Source organism: Haliaeetus albicilla, chromosome 13 (assembly GCF_947461875.1).
Source record: "Haliaeetus albicilla chromosome 13, bHalAlb1.1, whole genome shotgun sequence".
Lineage (NCBI taxonomy): Eukaryota > Metazoa > Chordata > Aves > Accipitriformes > Accipitridae > Haliaeetus > Haliaeetus albicilla.
The window spans coordinates 26,573,346-26,592,178 of record NC_091495.1 but is presented as its reverse complement, the minus strand read 5'-3'; the positions used below and the strand labels follow the sequence as shown (position 1 = coordinate 26,592,178).

Sequence of the window (18,833 nt, the reverse complement as noted above, 5' to 3'; positions counted from 1 at the left end):
AAGTTGCAGTCGTAGTATCAAAATACAAGCAATCAGTATTCACTAAGAATTCACGGTGTAGTCTGGATTTAAACCAAGTGCAACAGCAAAGCACACCACACCAATGACTGCTGTGGGATAAGCCTGCTCTTGGACCTTGCCAGGTCAGAGTCACAGCCAAGGAGTGAGTGACCTGAACGAACAGCCACATCAGTGACCGTAACTTGCATTTTTCCCTCTACCTCACAGATCGGTCATCCACACAGCACAGTGCATTGGAAAATGCATCGTATTTTAGGAACAGCTTTAATTCAAAAGGAACCGCGATACATTTATCTCCAGGCATATCAAAGAGACTCATGATCTTGACCGCTTTGGTGAAAAAAGCATTCCTGGAATGGAAACCTGGAAGTTTTGCATAGAAGACAAAAGTGCAAACGGAATAGGAAGCAAATGCTGTCTTATTACTTGAAATCCTATTCTCTCTTTGTATTTTCAGATTGGCCTAGACTAATAGGTTATAAGCATTGCCTAACAACTCACAAGAAACTATGGACTGGTTTCTGCCTGTAGCTTGTTTTTTTCCCCACCAGAAATCAACACCTAGGCTATTTCTGATTAGTTACATGGGAACCGATGAAATTCCAGCAAATAAATGTATTGCACTGACAACCCTGAGAGTTATCTGCGGCTTTATTGACACACTAGGCATGTTCTTGTAATACGATCCATTACAGATCTTAACATTGCAGCACATTTTGATGGGTTTCTGTCTTCAGGCAGCAAAGGACTGCCACCAGGTCCCTGGGGGAAGGCCTCCTCCTCTGTGCTCTCCTCCAACGCTAATCGTCTCTTTCTGCCCCGACGCCCTGTTCCTACTGTAGTCCTGGGTGTGCTTGATTCCTCGTTTGGCTGGGCAGCTCTTTGCTCAGGAGCATCCGTTTTTTCTAGTTTAGCATGTGGGACTCCTCTTATTCTTCTGAACGTGAAACAACTAGAGTTTTTACTTACTGGTTCTTTCACAATTTGGGAAATACTAGATTTATTTTTTCTCCTTGACCTCAACAGAGGGGGTGAAAAGACAAATTGAGAAGACAAGTCCGGGTCTATATCCTTAAGCTGCACAAGATGGTCTTCTTTTCCAGCTAAAATGACAATGCATTCTTAACATTCATGTACATTATACATAAACGACAGTGACATTAAATTACAGCTAATAATCAAAAGCACAACAGATTCCTGAAATAAAAGGTCCAATTGGGTTTATAAAAAATGTGCAGGTATTCTTCGCCTAGTAACTGCCTCTTGAGATCCATTCTTTTACAGTAAATAGTGAAACAAAAATAAGCCAGTGTAGCAATTTTACCTGCACTTACATAATGAAAGATACTATGCTCAAGAGGCATCGACAGTCCTTACACATCTCAAAAACTATTTTTTTACCATGTACTCCAATACAAAGAACCCCATGAGCAGTAACTTCACTAACAAAGTATATGCCCATGAAAAACAACCATATAACTAAACAGCTGTATAGTTTATTGCAAGTTGCAGCTCATGTTAAGTTAAAACATTAACAGAATTTGAAAGCATGTCTCCTTTATTTCTCCACTGGAGGGAAGTGATGACAACCACATATTAAGATATACCCTCCGGTTTTCAAAACAGATAGACATTCAGCTCATGACAAAAAATTAAGCTTAAATTTCATTTCAGTGTACTCGGATCAGCCTCCTCTCCTGTCTCCACCACAACTAGCCAGGCAGTCATAGAGAGTTCAGAAAAAAGATGAAATGCCTCTTTCCCAATTTTTTATTTCCTACGGTTATATTCTTACCATACTTGAAGCCATCCTCACAAGCTGTTTTCTGTGGTTTACAAAACAGCAATATGCCCTATTTTGCATATAAACATTGTGCACCTACCTTTAAATTTCTTTGTCAGCTTTGTGAGAGGAGGAGAGAAAAGGAAGGACTCATTTTCCTCAAGAGACAGTTTCTGATGCGTACAAGTTTTACGGGATCTGGCTCTTGTAATACGATCTGTTAAAGTTCTTGATGTTTCGGCATGTCCTGATGGGTGTCTGTCTTCAGGCAGCAAAGGACTGCCACCAGGTCCTTGGGGGAAGGCCTCCTGCCCTGTGCTCTCCTCCAATACTGACTGCCTCTTTCTGCCCCAACGCCCTGTTCCTACTGTAGTCCTGGGTGTGCTTGATTCCTCGTTTGGCTGGGCAGCTCTTTGCTCAGGAGCATCCGTTTTTTCTAGTTTAGCATGTGGGACTCCTCTTATTCTTCTCTTAGGAGTATCAAGCATTCCCACTTTCCCACCTGCACACGTGTCTTTCTGAGCAGAGAGAGATTCTGTGTCTGCCAGGAGATTTTGTGCCCCCTTCCTAGCACTTCTTCTCGGAGTGACAGGAAGTTTGAATTCTGTTTGAGGAAGCGATGATTTAGACAGATCAAGGTCAGAATTTTCTGAAACTTCTGATGAACTCATCTTTCTTCTTCTGCCTCTTCTAGTTGCCACCGGTAAAAGGAGTTGGGCACTAGGCCGCACCTCTTGAGCCTTGACAATGTTTTCCATAAATTGTAAATTAACGCTTTTCAGTTTTCTTGCACTTCTGCTGGGACTGACTGACGTTTTTATCTTATGACCAGTGTCAGTCTGGCCAGTTTCTTGACCTCCTGCTGAACTTTTCCCTCCTCTAGTCCTTTGGGAAGTAGCAGAAGCGATAATGCTACCTTCAGCAAGACAAGTTTCCTCATTAGCCTCTCCCAAGAGTTCAGCTGCAGCTTCCTTCGCTCTCCTTAATCTTCTTCTTGGAGTAGCGGCTACGGACTGTGTAGGGAGGGACAATGTTTGTCCATCAGAAAGACTGCTTTCTACTTTTTCTGCAGTACTTGGTTTAGGCTTCCTGCCTCTCCTAGGAGTAACAGGCATCACAAGCGTTTGCTCCTCTTGAGCATTTTCTTCTGTTTGAAGACTAGAAGTCTCAGGTGCTTCTTTTGTTCGCCTGGTACTTCTCCTAGGAGACAGTGCAAACAGACCTGGTTTGCCTGTCTTCAGTAGCTGCTGAGTGCCTGCCGACGGAGTACTTAGACTTCTACTCAGCTGTCCCCTTGCACGTGTTCTAGGAGCGATGCCGTACTCTACTTGACGTACGCTGGTTTCGTCTTCCACTCCTTCTGGCACAGTTCTTAAGGGAGCTTTTGCCTTCTGGAATCCGGTTACCTTTTTACCTATGGTTTCGTGAATAGATTGTTCTACAACTTCCGATGTAAATTCTTTACTTCTTGTGTCTTTGATCGCATCCAGTAAGTTCTCAGCAATAGCTACCTTAATGGGTTCAGGCACATACGGGAGCGACTCTGCAATATTTTGAGATGCCTGATCACCAGTTACAGTGGACACCGAGTTGGTAACACGTTCTTGGTTTTCAGTATTTCCTAAACTGTTGACAGGTTTTTCCTCTGTTGTTGTGCCAGCTGCTTTAGAAGCATCTACTAATGTCGGGTCTCCCATCTCTGCTTCACCTTCTTCTCCTTCCAAGACGAAAGTAAAATTACTCTGAGATAGAAAAAGCTCTCCATCTCCCTCAGCTGCATCACATTCACCATCTCTGTTATCAGGCAAATGACATGCAAACTGTTGCTCTGTAGTATCATAGCTGTACTGAAGATTGCCTGAGGGATGTAGTTCACTATATGGTGATGTTTCAGGTGCTTCTTCTGAGGTTTGTGCCTTAACCGCACCATCTCCAATAACCTAAAGTTAAAAAATGTCTCTTAATGCATTATCAGTTACCAAACAGACTAACTTCGGGCTGAGCTAGATGAAGCTGAGGACAGTGAAATGCTGCTTTTCCTTTCAGATCACCACCAAATGTAAAGTTAGAAACATACAATGTACTCTCTACTACAGAGAAAAGTTTATGCGCTTAAGGGACAGAGAACAGAGTATTCTGTGCATGCAATCACATGCTCCATTTCTGATGCTTCTGTTCATGACTAACGATTTGCCACCACCCGTGAACAAAGTGAGCAGTTTTACAATACAAGCTGTACACCCAGCTGGCAGTAATCATCACATTGCAGTACTTTCCGGACTGACTACAAATCCACACAGAGTGACCGACTCTGCATCTAACGGGGCAAAGTACAACGATGTCCCCCAAGCTTAAAGTTTCGGTCATCATAGTTGTCACCGCAGCACTTAGTCAAACTGGCCAGGTATCACATCGCACAACTCAACACCGCACTTTAAGGAATCACTTGGATTGCAGGAGACAACACGTAGATTCTAAATACCTCCATCTCAGCCTTTGTAGCTCCCCATACTGAGCAATTATTCTCTCCTGCTAGAGCCACATGAGACACTCAAGCTTTTATGCTAAGAACAAAAGTAGTCTCTGTTATGTATTTCAAGTGACTCAGGTGGCCAAGGTAATTTAATCAACGCGTGAAGACCTTTGCCCAACCCTCTAAGTTATAGTGCTAGCCAAAGAGGGCAGAAGGAGGAAGCCACTCAGCGGGAGTCTCCATAGAAGCTGCTTATTTTCTTGCCTCCTGCCTTGTCAAAAGTTGCTAAAGCATCATCTTTTATCGTATTCTTAAACAGTTGTTCAACCCTAAACAAGACCTGCATGACATGCAGGAGACCTCGCACAGGACCATGCTGGTTTCAGCAGCCCAAGGACATGCAAATTTTCAAAGTCCTCAAACACTATTGGAATTAGCCTGGCAGAGAAGGGGAAGATGCGGGAAGATTTCTCCTCCCTAGGCTGGCTCCCCAAGGAGAAAAGGTAAAAAGTGTAATCATTAACAGTCTCCAGGCGATGGCACCCGAAGTACGGAGATGCCCCCCATAGGCGGGCTCGCCGAGGAAAAAAGCTAAAAGCTGTAATTACTAATAGTTTCCGATGGATGGCTCCCGAAGTACGAAGGTGACGGCAATACCGAGTACAAATACCAGACTAGTTTCACGACCACCAGCAATTCTACCCTGTCGTAAGCCGGCGTTACAAAGTACAGCAACAGGGTAACTCCAGCCTGGTTCCCACCAGCCATTAACAGCACGGCAGGGAGCACAGACTGCAAGCGAGGTATTAGCGCAAATTTGAGAACAAGTGCATGTAGTTGCGCAACACGCATCTAGCAACATGCCACGCTTCAAAGCTAAATTCGAGAAATACTAGTCATAGAATCATAGAATCGTAGAATCACTTAGGTTGGAAAAGACCTTCAAGATCATCGAGTCCAACCATTAACCGTGCCCACTAAACCATGTCCTGAAGTACCCTGTCCACTCGCTTTTTGAATATCTCCAGGGATGGTGACTCAAGCACTTCCCTGGGCAGCACATTCCAATGTTTGACAACCCTCTCAGTCTGCATAAACTTTCCTTTTATGCTTACAAATCTACGACCAAGAAAGTAGTAAGTAGTTTGTCCTAAATTCAGTGCAGGTAGACAAGCCAAAAAGACATGTTTACGTATAACTCAGTAAGAACCAGTCATAACGAAAGCAGGAAAACCTTCACTCTACTGCTACAGGAATGACTGCAGCAGCTTTGTGACCGTCTCACATACCGGCTCCCTTCCTCCCATCACAAATTCTCCATTTACTCCCACAAGTGAGTGATTTATGTATTCCCAAGTCTATAATCATCTTCTCTAGAGCATTGTCCTAAACCCCAAAGCCGAGACGAGCGACGTAAGCGACTGCCTATTCAACTTCATCTGAAATCTGGGACACCGAGAAGCATCTTCTGTTGCTTAAGACCAATCTATTTGTGCTACGCCTACCTTTCACTTTGTATTTCACTCTAACTATTACTAATTCCTGTGAGTACAACCCTACAGGAAATCAACAGCATACTCTATATGGTACTTAGAGGACATCCACAATGAATCCAAATCACTCATCGGCCCCAGCAGAAGCGAGAACAATGGGGAAAACCTGCGACAACTGAGGAATCTCTGGCTCTGATTTTCAGCCCTTGTGAACAACCTTTTAAAATTCATATTTTACAAAGCTGAGATGTTAAAAACCCCAGATTTTCACACACACACACACAAAAGAGTTTTAGGTAGCTGGAAATATCTTGACACTGAAATTAACTCATTACTGGGAATTCTCTTCATGGTAATAAGGAACAAATAGCAAAGGATCTAAGCACCCAAATCATTCTGAAAATGAGTTTGGTTCCCACGTCATTTTGTCATTTGGTAAACGGCCTCCGGTATTGAAAAGCTGCACTCCCCAACTTTTCTTATTGTCTTTAACATTAAAACTATTTCTTCTTTTAAGTCAAATAAGAAACATTTACAGTCTAGCAAACCAAATGAAGGCATGGTGATTTTAAAAAATATTTAGGCGGGTTTTGGCACTCCTACAGCTCTCCAAGGCCCAAGTCTTGACAGGTTCTATTCTGTGTTATAGGTACAGCAAATGCATAGGAGAAAAACCTATCTGCCCTTACCCAACGAGGTTCGGACTTGTGTTACCCAGCTAAAGAAACTGAGAGGGTTTTGCGTGCCTTCTAATTGTCAGTTAGACAGGACTGTCCTCAATTTGCAAGGTGTTTTCTCTTTTGTAGAAAATGGGAAAATAGTTTACTTACATTAATTTCCTCAGTTTTAGGAAGATTGTTAGAAACAGTTACTTCTTCCTGTGGAAAAGGAACGTTTCCTTCATCTCCAGCTGCTTCTGGGTTACGTTCTTCAGGGAAATCCACACGCTTCCCCTCAAGGCAATTTTCTGAATGAGTACTGGCCACTTCCTCGCTGTCAAGGATACGTATCACAGCTGGAAGAGATTTATATGATTTTAACTTAACTGCTCTATAAATGAGATGCGTTTAAGCAACAGGAAGTAACAGAGGGAGCAGGAGCCAAGAATACAGTTCTCCATCCTGCCACATACATCGGGCTTTCCCCAAGCGCTAGAAACCAAAACCATCTACCTGGGAGCTAGTTATTCTTCACAGCCTGAATACTGAGGGATGCATCATCTTTCAAAATAGTAACTCAAGCAGCAGATCCCATAGCACACAAATTACTAGTGGTGTACAACACCGAAATAAATAATGATCTCTCCTTCTAACATTTTACATTCTACCAGTTTTCTCAGTACCTTTGTCCAGAACAGGAACATTGGCTATGCATTTGCTACAAGGACTTTCTCTGAGGAGGGTATTCTTCTCTCCACAGTTTAATGAAAGGTAGCGGTAACATGCTAGTACTACTTCAGTCTGAGACACCTGTAGCGCTATGGCAAACTGCACGTTTTACTTGAGGCCTTCAGCTACCTTAACTCACAGGACATCTCCCACATACTGTACGTACATTCACCCTCTGCCTGCAGGGATTCAGAAAGCTGTGGGTTTGTTGCAACTGGTATGGCTTTTTCTTCTGATGAAGAGGACATTTTGGACTCCTGCTGGTTTGCTTCACTGCACGAACAGAAAGAGAGAAATCCATCATAAAGCTTCAAAACAAACCTTGAAGAGCTTTACAAATTACTTTCTCACTGTAAAGTCTTCAAGTTTCCAAACAGAAAAAAACTAAGAAAAACGAGAAATTCCTTTACCAACACATCGACATTCAATTCCCGACTCATCTTGTGCAACAAATCAAGTACTTAACATTCTTCCCAGCTATCTCACACTGGGTAATAACATAACAACAGAGTTGTATTAAAGAATAATATATTATTTGTCTTCCGTAGAAAGAGTGCAACTGCCATACTCGAGGTCTAGAACCAACTGAACAAAAGTTTGTGCCACTGTAAGTTACCGCTTGAAATTAAGGGTTATTTCATCGCTAACGTCTCTCACTAAGCAGTTGCAGCTTTTAAAGTACCTGGTGAGAAAACTGCTTCCCTTTCCAGAAACAAATAGATGCTAATCGACCACACACAGAAAATAGAAATTAAGTGTATAAAATACTGCCAGAAAGTATTCAAGCCCCACAATAAACCCACTAAAGTTACAGGAATCTCAGGTGTAATTTTCACCGACATAACATTCAGACAAAAGCAGGGCTTCTCTTCACAGTATCTGCTTAGTAACCCCCTCAAACTGTACGAAGGTGCATATAGCCTGCTGAATGAAATCCTTATCCCACTACTTTGGGGTCTGCAATGATTTGAGAAAAAAGGCTCAAACTGACAGCTCGTCAATTTGACTTCTATTCATGCCACATTAGTTCTGTCCACAGACAGAAAGGAACAGGAAACCTGTTGTATTTAAGAACACAGGAGAGAACCAATACCAGCTCAAAAATCATAGTTTTCAAACACAGGAAAGCCAGCAGTCACGTGTTGTGTGAACCTAAAGGTGTATCTATTTCATAAACTTACCCTTCACTTGCAGTCCCAGAAGTAGCAGCCTCAGCAGCTTTAAACAACCATTTACCATCCTCAGGAAGGGTAAGACGGTCAGCATTTGATTCTTCCACAAATCCTACAAAAACAGACAGATGGGTGACTTCCCTGTTGCACTTAACATCATTTCTTTTAAAATGCTCATATGATTTTCAAGAGAGCCGTAACGCATTTCACCTAGGATGGTGATCTAACAAAAGAACGCTACCAAGACTTCAAATGCACAGAAGGTCTGAGTTCTTCTGTCCAGTAAAACAAGAAGTCTGATGCATAGTTTCCGTCAAGAAAACAACATGGCCATTGACATTCTGTTTACAAACTCAACTTGATATGGTACTGACCTAATACATAAAAACCTCGGGAAACACCCCTCCTTCTTAAAATTGGGTCATAAGTTTTTCTTATTTCTCTTTGGATATTTAACTCATCCCAGCAATGCTTCTTTCCTTTCTTGATTTCATTTCCCCTCTTCTACAAGAATGCATCTAGGGTTGTCTCCTGTTCTTTTCTCTAGCGATTGACTGGTGGTGTTGAAACCCAACTGCTTGCTAGCCTGCTTTTCTCTCAACAGGCCAAATTTTAGAGACACCCTCCTCCTCTTCTTCTTTGTTTCTGCCGTCTGCTTCCTCCAGATCCAACAATTACCTTTGCAGACAGTACGCAGGACTGGGATAATTTTGCTAGCTCAGGCCAAACAAGAGCTATACTGACTGCCCTCTAACGCTCCCAGAGTACTGAAATTGTACAGAACTGTTTGTACCATAGTCCGGCAATGACAAACTTTCTTCATAAGGTTGTTCTTTAATGATTAGGACCTTCTCATTATTTTTAAGGAAAAGCACCCTTGATTTCTTGTCCAAACACAGGGCAGCTAAAATCAGACAGGCAAATGTTTTGACCTATCTTACTAGAAACACTCAGACCTGGAGAACCCCTTTTACCCATGTACACGGAGTCCCTGTCTGGGCACTGCTCTTATTGAAAAAGAAAAGGAGCTGGGGAGCTTCAGGAGCAGCAGTCACTCTCCAGGATCCTCCGGAATCATCTCAGGCTTAGGACTGAATCAGGCTGCATATGATGCGCTGATACTGGAGTACACGCTCCCCGCTACAAACTGTTTCGAGACCTCGGACGCAGAACTCCGACACTTGCATACCTCTCCCAGGAATAGCAAACTTTTGTTATAAGGAGCTGAGCGGACTGAGCTCTGTTTGTCCGATCCTGACCGTAGCTGTGTTTACACATCTTCTCCCTGTTCCTGCACTACTGTCATTCCCTGCTCTTCATCACTGCTCACCAGCTAGTGAGCGACATCTCTTCTAATCTGCCAGCAGACCTGCTCATATGAACACATCCTCAGCAGCTGCACTGGCTTGAATGAGTTGAATTGAGCTGAATTACCAAAGACCAGCTGAAACAGGTTTGGAAAAGGCTGCATAAGCTGTTGAGCCAGCAAAAGGAGCAAGCATAGCTGTAATGAGAAGCAGATACACAAGCAGACTCACTTCCCAAAGAAAACTATTTAACTGAGCACTAACGAGGGGGGAAAAAAAACAAAACAACAAAAAATTACCTATCTAGTCAAAGCACGCCATACGCTAAACGTGCTGTAAAAAAACCTGCAGCCTACAGAAGTACCCCTAAAACAGAACCAGAAGCCTAAGTTTTCAACTTGTACCCCTCTCAAAACTCCCACAAGTCGCTGCTGCCTCTCCGCTGCAATTACACACAAGAAATGCCAGCCAAAAGCAGTATACATTCAGAATGTCCACGAGACCTAAAAAAGGGCTCAAAACACAGTGGCAATTTTAAAAGCCTAGGACAAGGAAGTGCCTCGGACATTTGTGAATGCTCATCATGGACTGTTGCACCCATCAGTAATTTAGCCTTTTGAAGACATTTGAAAAATGCAGAAGCTTAGGTTATCATAGCAGGAAACACACCAGCTGCTTTTCTCAGTTCTGATGAATCTGGTTGTTCCATCGGGAAGGGTTTCTCTTCAACTATTTCACTGTCTTCCTCCTTCTCCAGTTCTTCAAAATCGGCAGTTTCTTCAGTGGAAGAATTAGCTGGATTAGCAGCTATAAAGATGACTTCATCTTCAAAATCGCCAGGTGATTTTGCATCATGATACTCCAAAGCAGCTTGGTCTGACCTGGCAGAGAAGTTACTGTTTTCTTTGCTGACATCTGTTTTCTCCAAACCATCTCCAGACTCTTCCACTTCAGCACCACCTTCCTCGGGATTGCTCAGAGGAAACAGAGTTGGTTTATCTCTACTTTCAGACCAAGCATCCTCCACCGCTCCGTGATGATGCTCAGATGAAACTCCAGATGGTGCTTTATTATCTTCCGTTACCTTTATTTTTTAAAAAGAAAGTTCACAATCAAGATCACACATATGCTTTTTGTCAAAGCAAGACAAAAAAAAAGAACAAATATATACCGATACTTGTCAGTTTTACAAGTGTCACCTTAAGCAAGGCGCTACAAAATTAGTTCTCATGCTAGCACTATCTCAGCTTTTAAAGCGGAGTGTAAAAACCAATCACACTGTTGACTGCTTATTGAGTTTCCACAACCTTGGAGAATTAAGATGAAGTGGGCCTTGTAAGTGCTTGCTTACCCTGTCATCTCAAGGCTGGTCATTGGGTTCACTACTGTGCTTTCAAGAAGAGGGAGCTTTGCGTACCTAAAATCGTAACTCCAAGGTTTCTCTTTTTTTATGCTTGCCTTTTCAGCTTGTATGCACTACTAACATATTGTAGCGTTCACTATGCCTGTGGCGTGGAACAAGTAAATTAATCCGGCCACACTGCACTATTACTAAGAACTTCCTACAGGAGAGAGAGCCTCTTCTTACAGCTGAGTAGCTCTTTATAACAGGCAATAACAGCTACGATAAAAACAGGTGAAGACAATTTGTTAGTACAGGTACGGAAAGCTCCTACAGGTAGATACTAGCACATGCCCCCGTCCGTTTGGTACACTACTTTGGCAACTGCATGACGAGCTGAATCAGGGAAGCCACCTGACAGAACAAAAGGAGGAGCAGAAGGGGGCAACTTCCAGGTGGACAGACTTCATTTGACAACTATACGAATGCTATCGCTGGTGCAAGGCAAGAAGCAAAACCAAGAACTTTAGGGCTAGAGAAGAGACAGCCATACAGCTCTCTTCATCGGCAGCCTATTTTTACCATAACTTAAGGAAACCCAGGCCTTGCAAAAAGAGAGACTGAAAGTAAATGCGGCTCATGACTTCTGTTGCTTTCAGAGGTGTTTCATTCACAAAGCTTAACGAACCCAAACAACTGACTCAATCTGTATTCCTTACCTTCCTGCCATACCACCATTTCAAAAGGTATAGCGGGAAGCTGCACACATGCAATTTGGAACAATCACAGCGCCTAGTGATGCTGGAGTAAAAACCACCAAGGTCGCTGGTATTTGTTATGAATATGTTCCTGCAGGCAGGTGATGTTACAGGTCTAACATAACCTTTTTTGACCAAATTCAAGTCTGCCGTTCTGATTTGCTACTCCAGTTCTCAATATAAGGAGTTTTGGAAAACTTGAAAAAAACCTAAATCAAATCACAGTCTGTAAAGCCTTTAACTATAAAGATCACTAACTACAGGCCAGCATACCCGAACAGTCCATTTTGCATTCAAGTTCTCTTCCCTGAAAGATACTCTGCGCTCCTTTGCTCGTAGAGGAGGAGGTAGAGATCGTCCTGGAGATGCAGAAGGAGTTGCTAGGGGTGTAGTGCCAAGGCTGGATCTGAGAATAGACCGAGGAGTAAACGCAGGAAAACCAGAAGCAGCTGTGGCCAAAACTTTTGTTACTGTTGATAACGGCTTTGCTCTTGCGACTGTAAAGCAAGAGGGGAAAAAATATCAGCCTTGCGTGATCAAAGTCGTGGTCAGTTGTCCATTGTATTTCCCTCCTCTAAGAAATTACCTTCTCTTGAGACCGATGAAGGCAAGTGGTAAGGCTTGGCTCTCTCTCTGGCCAGTTTCCTATGAACTCTAGGAAGGATCTTGCCACATTGGTGCAATGTAGAATTCCTGGCAACTGCTCTCTCTCTCAAGCCAGGCTCACGATCATTCTGATGAACAAAAAGCATAAAGCAAGAAGGTAACTGATTACAAGAAGTTCACCGCACACAACTAAAGTATTAGTTCAAATTAAACTGAGTTTGTACCAGCAGAGAGGACAAAGTTTAGCCTCTGCACTGCTCTTTTTCCAAAGGGACAAAAAACTTAACGGTATAAAAACCATGCGTTTTATGTTTCTTATGACTCTTTTGGCTTCTTTCTTCTTTTTTTTTTTTTTTAATTAATGCAACATAAAATGTTAGCGTTCAAATTAATTTCCTGAAGAAACAAGGATATGGCATCTTCTTGTCACAAGCATCAATACGCAGAATCCCCGCAAAAAGCCATCACTGAATTTGACAGAGACTGACATCGCTTAACTGGCATCACTTACGTTGCCATTCCCTTAAGTGGATTAAGAAACTGAAGCATATACATTCTTGCTTGTAGGCATGCAAGTCAAACTCCACAGAGCTATCGAGCACTTAAACAATGAGACGGTTAAGCTACAAATTGCATCTCTAAGGATCTATGTGCACTGAGAAGTCCAATTTTTAACTTACACTCGTTTTTATTGCATGGAACAAAGTATTTCACAAAGCTATGGGACAATGTGCGTACGGCAGTTAACTTAGAACTAAACTTTCCCTCTTCAAGACTGTTCCCAACGTCCTGCTTCCAAAAGGATGCTACGTCCAATAACCACACGCATGCTGAAAACATTCCACAGTCTGAATCCAACAGGGTTTGTGTTAAGTACTTTGGTGGTTTCATGTTAAACAAAGTTTACAGGCTTTTGGTTCGGTTGGTTGATCCTGTTTTTTAAAACACAAACCTTAACCACAAGAGGTGTCTCCAGTAAATTCAGCTCTGATGCTCTTGAAAAATTCTTTTGTGAGGTGCAACCAAGCATATTTGATTTCAATGGGCTGGATGTCGTGAATGAAGTAGAAGCGCCGCATGGTGACTGCCAGCTACCACCCTGTGCTGCAGAAGTTGAAGGAACAGGACGAACCACCAAATCCAGCAATCTGTGAAGATACACAATTGAAAATATGAACATAAATAAATACATGAAATAAAATCATGCTGCGCTCAAGACATCTGAGATGATACATAACAAAAACATTCAATGAACAAGAAATACAGGTGAACCCTCACTGCTGGGCTGATGTATCAGGCCCATGAACAAGTTGCAGGCCTTCTCTTGTTTTTTCATTATTTCGTGACATGTCACACTTCATTTCCTAAATCCCTGCCATCTGAGGCAAGAGTAATGCAATTTTACATTGCACAAGTGATGTAATTCTCATGTCAGAAGAAAATTCCTCTGCATTTCAATGCTGGGGCCACTTCAAATTCTCCACTTAGTTGTGTCCCCAAGCCGACCTTTTCTTTAACAGGTACAAAGCTAAATTTTGTTAACGGGTGTCCCAACAAATGCACCGGGCAACTCTGCATCAGGGAGAGGACGTGTTATGACTGGTGGTTCTGTAGCTCTAGGCCTAGAATGAAAAGGAAAATGTAACTGACTTTCACTCCCCTCAAGTCCAAACGTACCAGAATTCAAGTTTCACCTTGAATATACTACCTCTAGGAAAATCATCTGACAACTGCTAGCTTCTTTTTTGCTCTTTATAATTCTGCCTGGTTTTGAGTAAAAAAAAAAAAAGAAAAAGGCAGAAACGAAGCAGAAACTGGGCACAAAGTGGTAAAAGATTACTATTTGATCACACAATCAAGTCTACCAAAACCTGTACACCAATAGCTTGTTGGCAATCATGGTTTTCGTTTCAGCTACCTTAAATTCTGTAAACACATTTACTGTAATGTAAATAGATGTATTTGCATAAATGAGATTATCATAGCAGAAGAACTCTCGCTCCAGGTATTACTTACGGTGAATTGATTCTTAAATGTTATCTCCTGTAGGTGCAAAAAAGCCAAAGAAAGCTTTATTCAGGTGCCCCTTCCCTCCAAAACACTAACATAATTCAAGTGGATTTCTCTCTCTCTCTCTCTCTCTCTCTCCAAACACGCAGCTCAAGACTAAACTTTGTTAAAAGGCTGCTTACCTATCACGGTGTGAGCAACTGGTTTTCTGCTCATTTCCTACCCCTACTTCTCCAATTTTGGACAATACATTACTGATGAACGTTGCTCTTGTACGCACATTTCCTGCATTTGCTTGTTTTGTTACTGTTGATAACGGCTTTGCTCTTGCGACTGTAAAGCAAGAGGGGAAAAAATATCAGCCTTGCGTGATCAAAGTCGTGGTCAGTTGTCCGTTGTATTTCCCTCCTCTAAGAAATTACCTTCTCTTGAGACCGATGAAGGCAAGTGGTAAGGCTTGGCTCTCTCTCTGGCCAGTTTCCTATGAACTCTAGGAAGGATCTTGCCACATTGGTGCAATGTAGAATTCCTGGCAACTGCTCTCTCTCTCAAGCCAGGCTCACGATCATTCTGATGAACAAAAAGCATAAAGCAAGAAGGTAACTGATTACAAGAAGTTCATTGCACACAACTATCTCTGCTATTTCTAATTAGTGAATACATTTCCTCCACAGATACTGTAAAATACTGCCACTGCACAGAGGAGCAGCAAGTTCTACTCCTCGGCACACACCAGTTCCACCTGGTAATTTCAGCAAAGGGCAAGGCAGACTACGACAAGAACAGAACCTACAACTTCAAGCTGAAACAATTCTGGCACTCGGCAGAACCTTACTCCGATACGCTTGTCCTCACCCGCAATTTTCAAATGGCTTACGAAATAGCAGGCTTTCCCTTGTTTTTCCTGAAACACCAATGTCCGAGATGACTGAATATTCAGGGCAACTGCAAATTACAGTGGGTGCAATGATGTGAATATTAAAACGAGTAAGAAAAGGCTACCTACACACACCTTCTGGCCGAATGAATGTTTTCAAATGCAGGACCTAAACCTTCCAAGACCACCTTATAAGTGCGATCCACTGGAAAACTATGGTTCCGGAAAACAGAAAATGTATCACAGATTCATAACAGAAGTTCGCAAAACGCAAAATTTAATCTGGCTGTTTTGAGAAACAGAAGTTAGATAAGAATTTCTGTCATCAAAGGGGTAAAACAGAAGTTGTGGAATCGCAGAGCTCATGCTATAACCGGAGGAAATAAAAAGAAAACCGAACCAGCACACAGATTTTACCTGCGGATTGGCATCCAGACTGCTCTCAGCTAGAAAAATAAAGTTGTGTGCAAGATTCAAGAGGTGACGTACAACATACTCTTCATGCCACAGAAAGGAGTGACACAAACAGCGTTCAGCAATCTAAACCATTATTCCTTAGATGCAAACAAACTATTTTAAGTGGAGTCAACAATGGTCTGCAACACTTAGTTTATAACTTCACGCAGTAGCTTTGGAGTAGTGAAATACTTTGTTCAACTTTTAGGTTCAGCTGTAACGGAAAGTGTAGAAACTTATTCCTAGTATTTCAAAGAATGGTATAAAAAACAAAGCGTTGATTTTTATTTTATTTACTACCAAAAATGGTTAGTAACACCTAACAGAAACCTGCACACTTGACAGAACTTTCATGCTTACCGTAAGATTAACGTTCATTGAACAATTCGACTGCAGCGCTGGGATATAGTTGGCACGCTGCACATGGTGGTCTAAAGGAAATCTAAGATTCCGAACAGCAGCATTGCTCTGTAAAATCTTCTCCAAACACTCCTATGAGAAATAACACATTTCAAAAATCTGTCATGATTCTGCCTCTTCTCTTTTCAAAGAGACCGTTACGATTTTTTTCGTGTCCACACTTACTTGTTCAGTGCCTGTGAAAGGTAGCTGCAGTAAGTCTTCCATTAGTCCCATCTCCTGACAGATTTCATACACATGTTTTAACAGCTCTTTGATGTTTAACCTGGTGGCATGTTGCTGCAACAGACCCCAAGCCTCCACCACGCACCTGCAATTAAATTTTTTGAGATGTAAAGGAATATTAACAGAATAACCAAAAAGATGCCCCCAAACGACTGTATTCAGAGTTTAAAGGGAATTTAGGGCATGGTGATTCGTATTATTTGTTCTCCACCCTTCACAATATTTGAATGCCAAAACGGTGGGATAGGTTTCTTTACCTATTGGACAACAACACAGTGAGGAAAAGCCGCACTTCACTGCTGCTTGACATTGCTGGCTTCATCATCTGTATGTATCTGAGGGCTCGCCTACGCTCTCCTTGGCACATCAGGGATTGAATAATTCTCCTGTGCTGCCATGACACAGTTTTGATTGTAGCTGGATGAAAGAGCAGGGCCAGTGAATTCTGTAGAGGTTAGAGGTCAGGTGTATTATGATATGCACATGCACGCATGCCACAAGAACATTCAAAAGTATCTTAAGTAAGGGTGGACGTGTGTTAAATAAACTTAGATGACTAACTACTATAGATAAAAATTCTCAAGTATTTGCAAAAAAAAAAAAATCCAGTTAGCCGTACAGAACAAAGCGAGTGTTTTAAAAGGAGTAATTCACACTTTTCCAGAGTAACCAAATCTCTGTCTACAAACACCACTTTTTATAAATACATTACTAAATAATAAGCTATTCTCCCAGACAAACAGCTATATTAACTTCGTGACAGGCAAAGAACAACCTTCAGCATCAGAAAGAACGTGAATTAGGTTGAACAGTCACTTCTGCAGTCTTCTGCCTCAAACCTTGCTGCTATGATCATAGTTTTAATATTTAAAGTACCTAAAACACTGTCTTTGAGGAAGCGCTCCATCGGTCTGCTGAAAACAACCTAAATGGATGGCTTTGAAAATGCAAATATCAAGCATTATTAAAGTTGATTTCTTCTTTGTTTTAATCAATTTCCCGTCAAAGTGGCTAAAAGAAAATTTCAGATTATAACTTATTGCTGAAGATGTCGTAGCAGTATGACAAAAGGGCTTCTAATGTGGTAGCACCTGTTAGTAGCTAAGCACCGATTTTTTAAAATCATTTTACAGATTACAGCTTTGGACTGTAAGGGATGTCTAACTGAACTGTAACGTACTTACTTCGTAATCATTGTGATCTAGAAGCCAAAAACCTTCAACAAGCTTAACAAGTCCCCAAGGGATAGCAAAGGCAGTTGGGAAGGAGTCGATTGAAGTCTCTGTTTTATTCGGAAAGGAATGCGTGATATCTAGCAGCAAGTAAATTGTCTGACATCAAGTATCTAGTTAAGGCTAATCAATTTGGAAGACCAAACATTTATCACATCACGTTTCAAAAAACACAGTGAAATCAGAATATACAAGTGGTAGGAAGCAGAAAATACTGCCGTATTAGTCTTGCCATTTGGAGCTATTATAACCTGAGGACGGTCAGGTCCTAACCACAAAACTGCATTCTGAATAAGTAGCCAGAAAGAAATACTCTTTGATTTCTGTAAGGCATTCAGAAAGGTTAACTTTAGATACTTAAATACTTCCGTTGTTACAAACTCAGGCTCCCTCTTTAGTCACTGGAGCTACCAGCTGGACATTCAAAACACCTGAACATCCAATGCTTAATTATTAAAGCAAACAAATTCTACCAGTGGTTTTTTTCCTCATTTCCAGAGTATATAGAACAATGTAAATGAAGGTGTCCTTACAAGACAACGTAGCACTGAATGATTGACACGGGATTTAAAACAGTATGCGGATCACTCATCGGTAGTGTCATTTTCTCTTTCTGACATCTGTTTTTAGGGACATATTCTAATAAGGCAGCTCTGGGGTACAACCGTTTTTAAACCCCTTGCTCTCTAGGCTCCCCTCTCGGGTTAGGCAGCAAACAACAAAAAGTAATTCTGTATATTTCAGCAGCTTAAAAATTAAGTTTCTGCCCAATGACTTTTCTCTTCTCTCTCCTTCTTATTCGGCATGCCTGCACTTCTAACAGAACAAAAGCAAGCACTGCTATCTGGGCTGGAAGACGGATGAACTGGGCAAAAATCAGGTACCGGTTAGAAATCCTTCTGCTCTCAAGCAGCACGTATTACTGCATCATCCTAGTAAGCAGCCGTTTGCTACAGATACGGGTGCTTTAAATAATTAAAAACTGTGCTAAGTTTTGAGAAAAACCAAGGGAGATTTTTATCTTTAACATTTCTCAGTAAACCTGTTTTCGCATGTCAGAAAAGACTTTGCAACAAAACATTAAAAAAAAAAAATCATAAAGAATCCACAGTACAAAGAAATAAAGCAATGCTCCTGTCCACAACTTCATTCTAAACTAAATGTTTTCACTTGCACTGTGTTGGAAGCATAAATTCAAAAACGTTATTAAACGCGCAGGTGACAAACATTTAAGAACATTTATGTGCGTGTGCTGAAGGTGTAGTAAAAA

At 41.7% G+C, this 18,833-nt stretch overlaps 1 protein-coding gene across 1 annotated transcript in view; it reads right to left on the bottom strand.

The window, feature by feature from the left end:
* Positions 1-1,185: 1,185 nt before the first annotated feature.
* Positions 1,186-18,833, bottom strand: part of LOC138688803 (protein ELYS-like) — a 36,984-nt gene continuing 19,336 nt past the window's right edge. Inside the window, exons 19-32 of the mRNA XM_069801327.1 lie at positions 17,516-17,662; positions 16,589-16,776; positions 16,272-16,416; positions 16,047-16,178; positions 14,776-14,923; positions 14,536-14,686; positions 13,879-13,965; positions 13,292-13,515; positions 12,011-12,207; positions 10,307-10,721; positions 8,340-8,442; positions 7,325-7,431; positions 6,601-6,785; positions 1,186-3,744 (exon numbers count right to left, since the gene is read on the bottom strand). Coding sequence (XP_069657428.1) covers positions 1,855-3,744; positions 6,601-6,785; positions 7,325-7,431; positions 8,340-8,442; positions 10,307-10,721; positions 12,011-12,207; positions 13,292-13,515; positions 13,879-13,965; positions 14,536-14,686; positions 14,776-14,923; positions 16,047-16,178; positions 16,272-16,416; positions 16,589-16,776; positions 17,516-17,662 — 4,119 coding nt within the window. The 3' untranslated portion in view covers positions 1,186-1,854. The remainder of the gene's footprint in view (positions 3,745-6,600; positions 6,786-7,324; positions 7,432-8,339; positions 8,443-10,306; positions 10,722-12,010; positions 12,208-13,291; positions 13,516-13,878; positions 13,966-14,535; positions 14,687-14,775; positions 14,924-16,046; positions 16,179-16,271; positions 16,417-16,588; positions 16,777-17,515; positions 17,663-18,833) is intronic.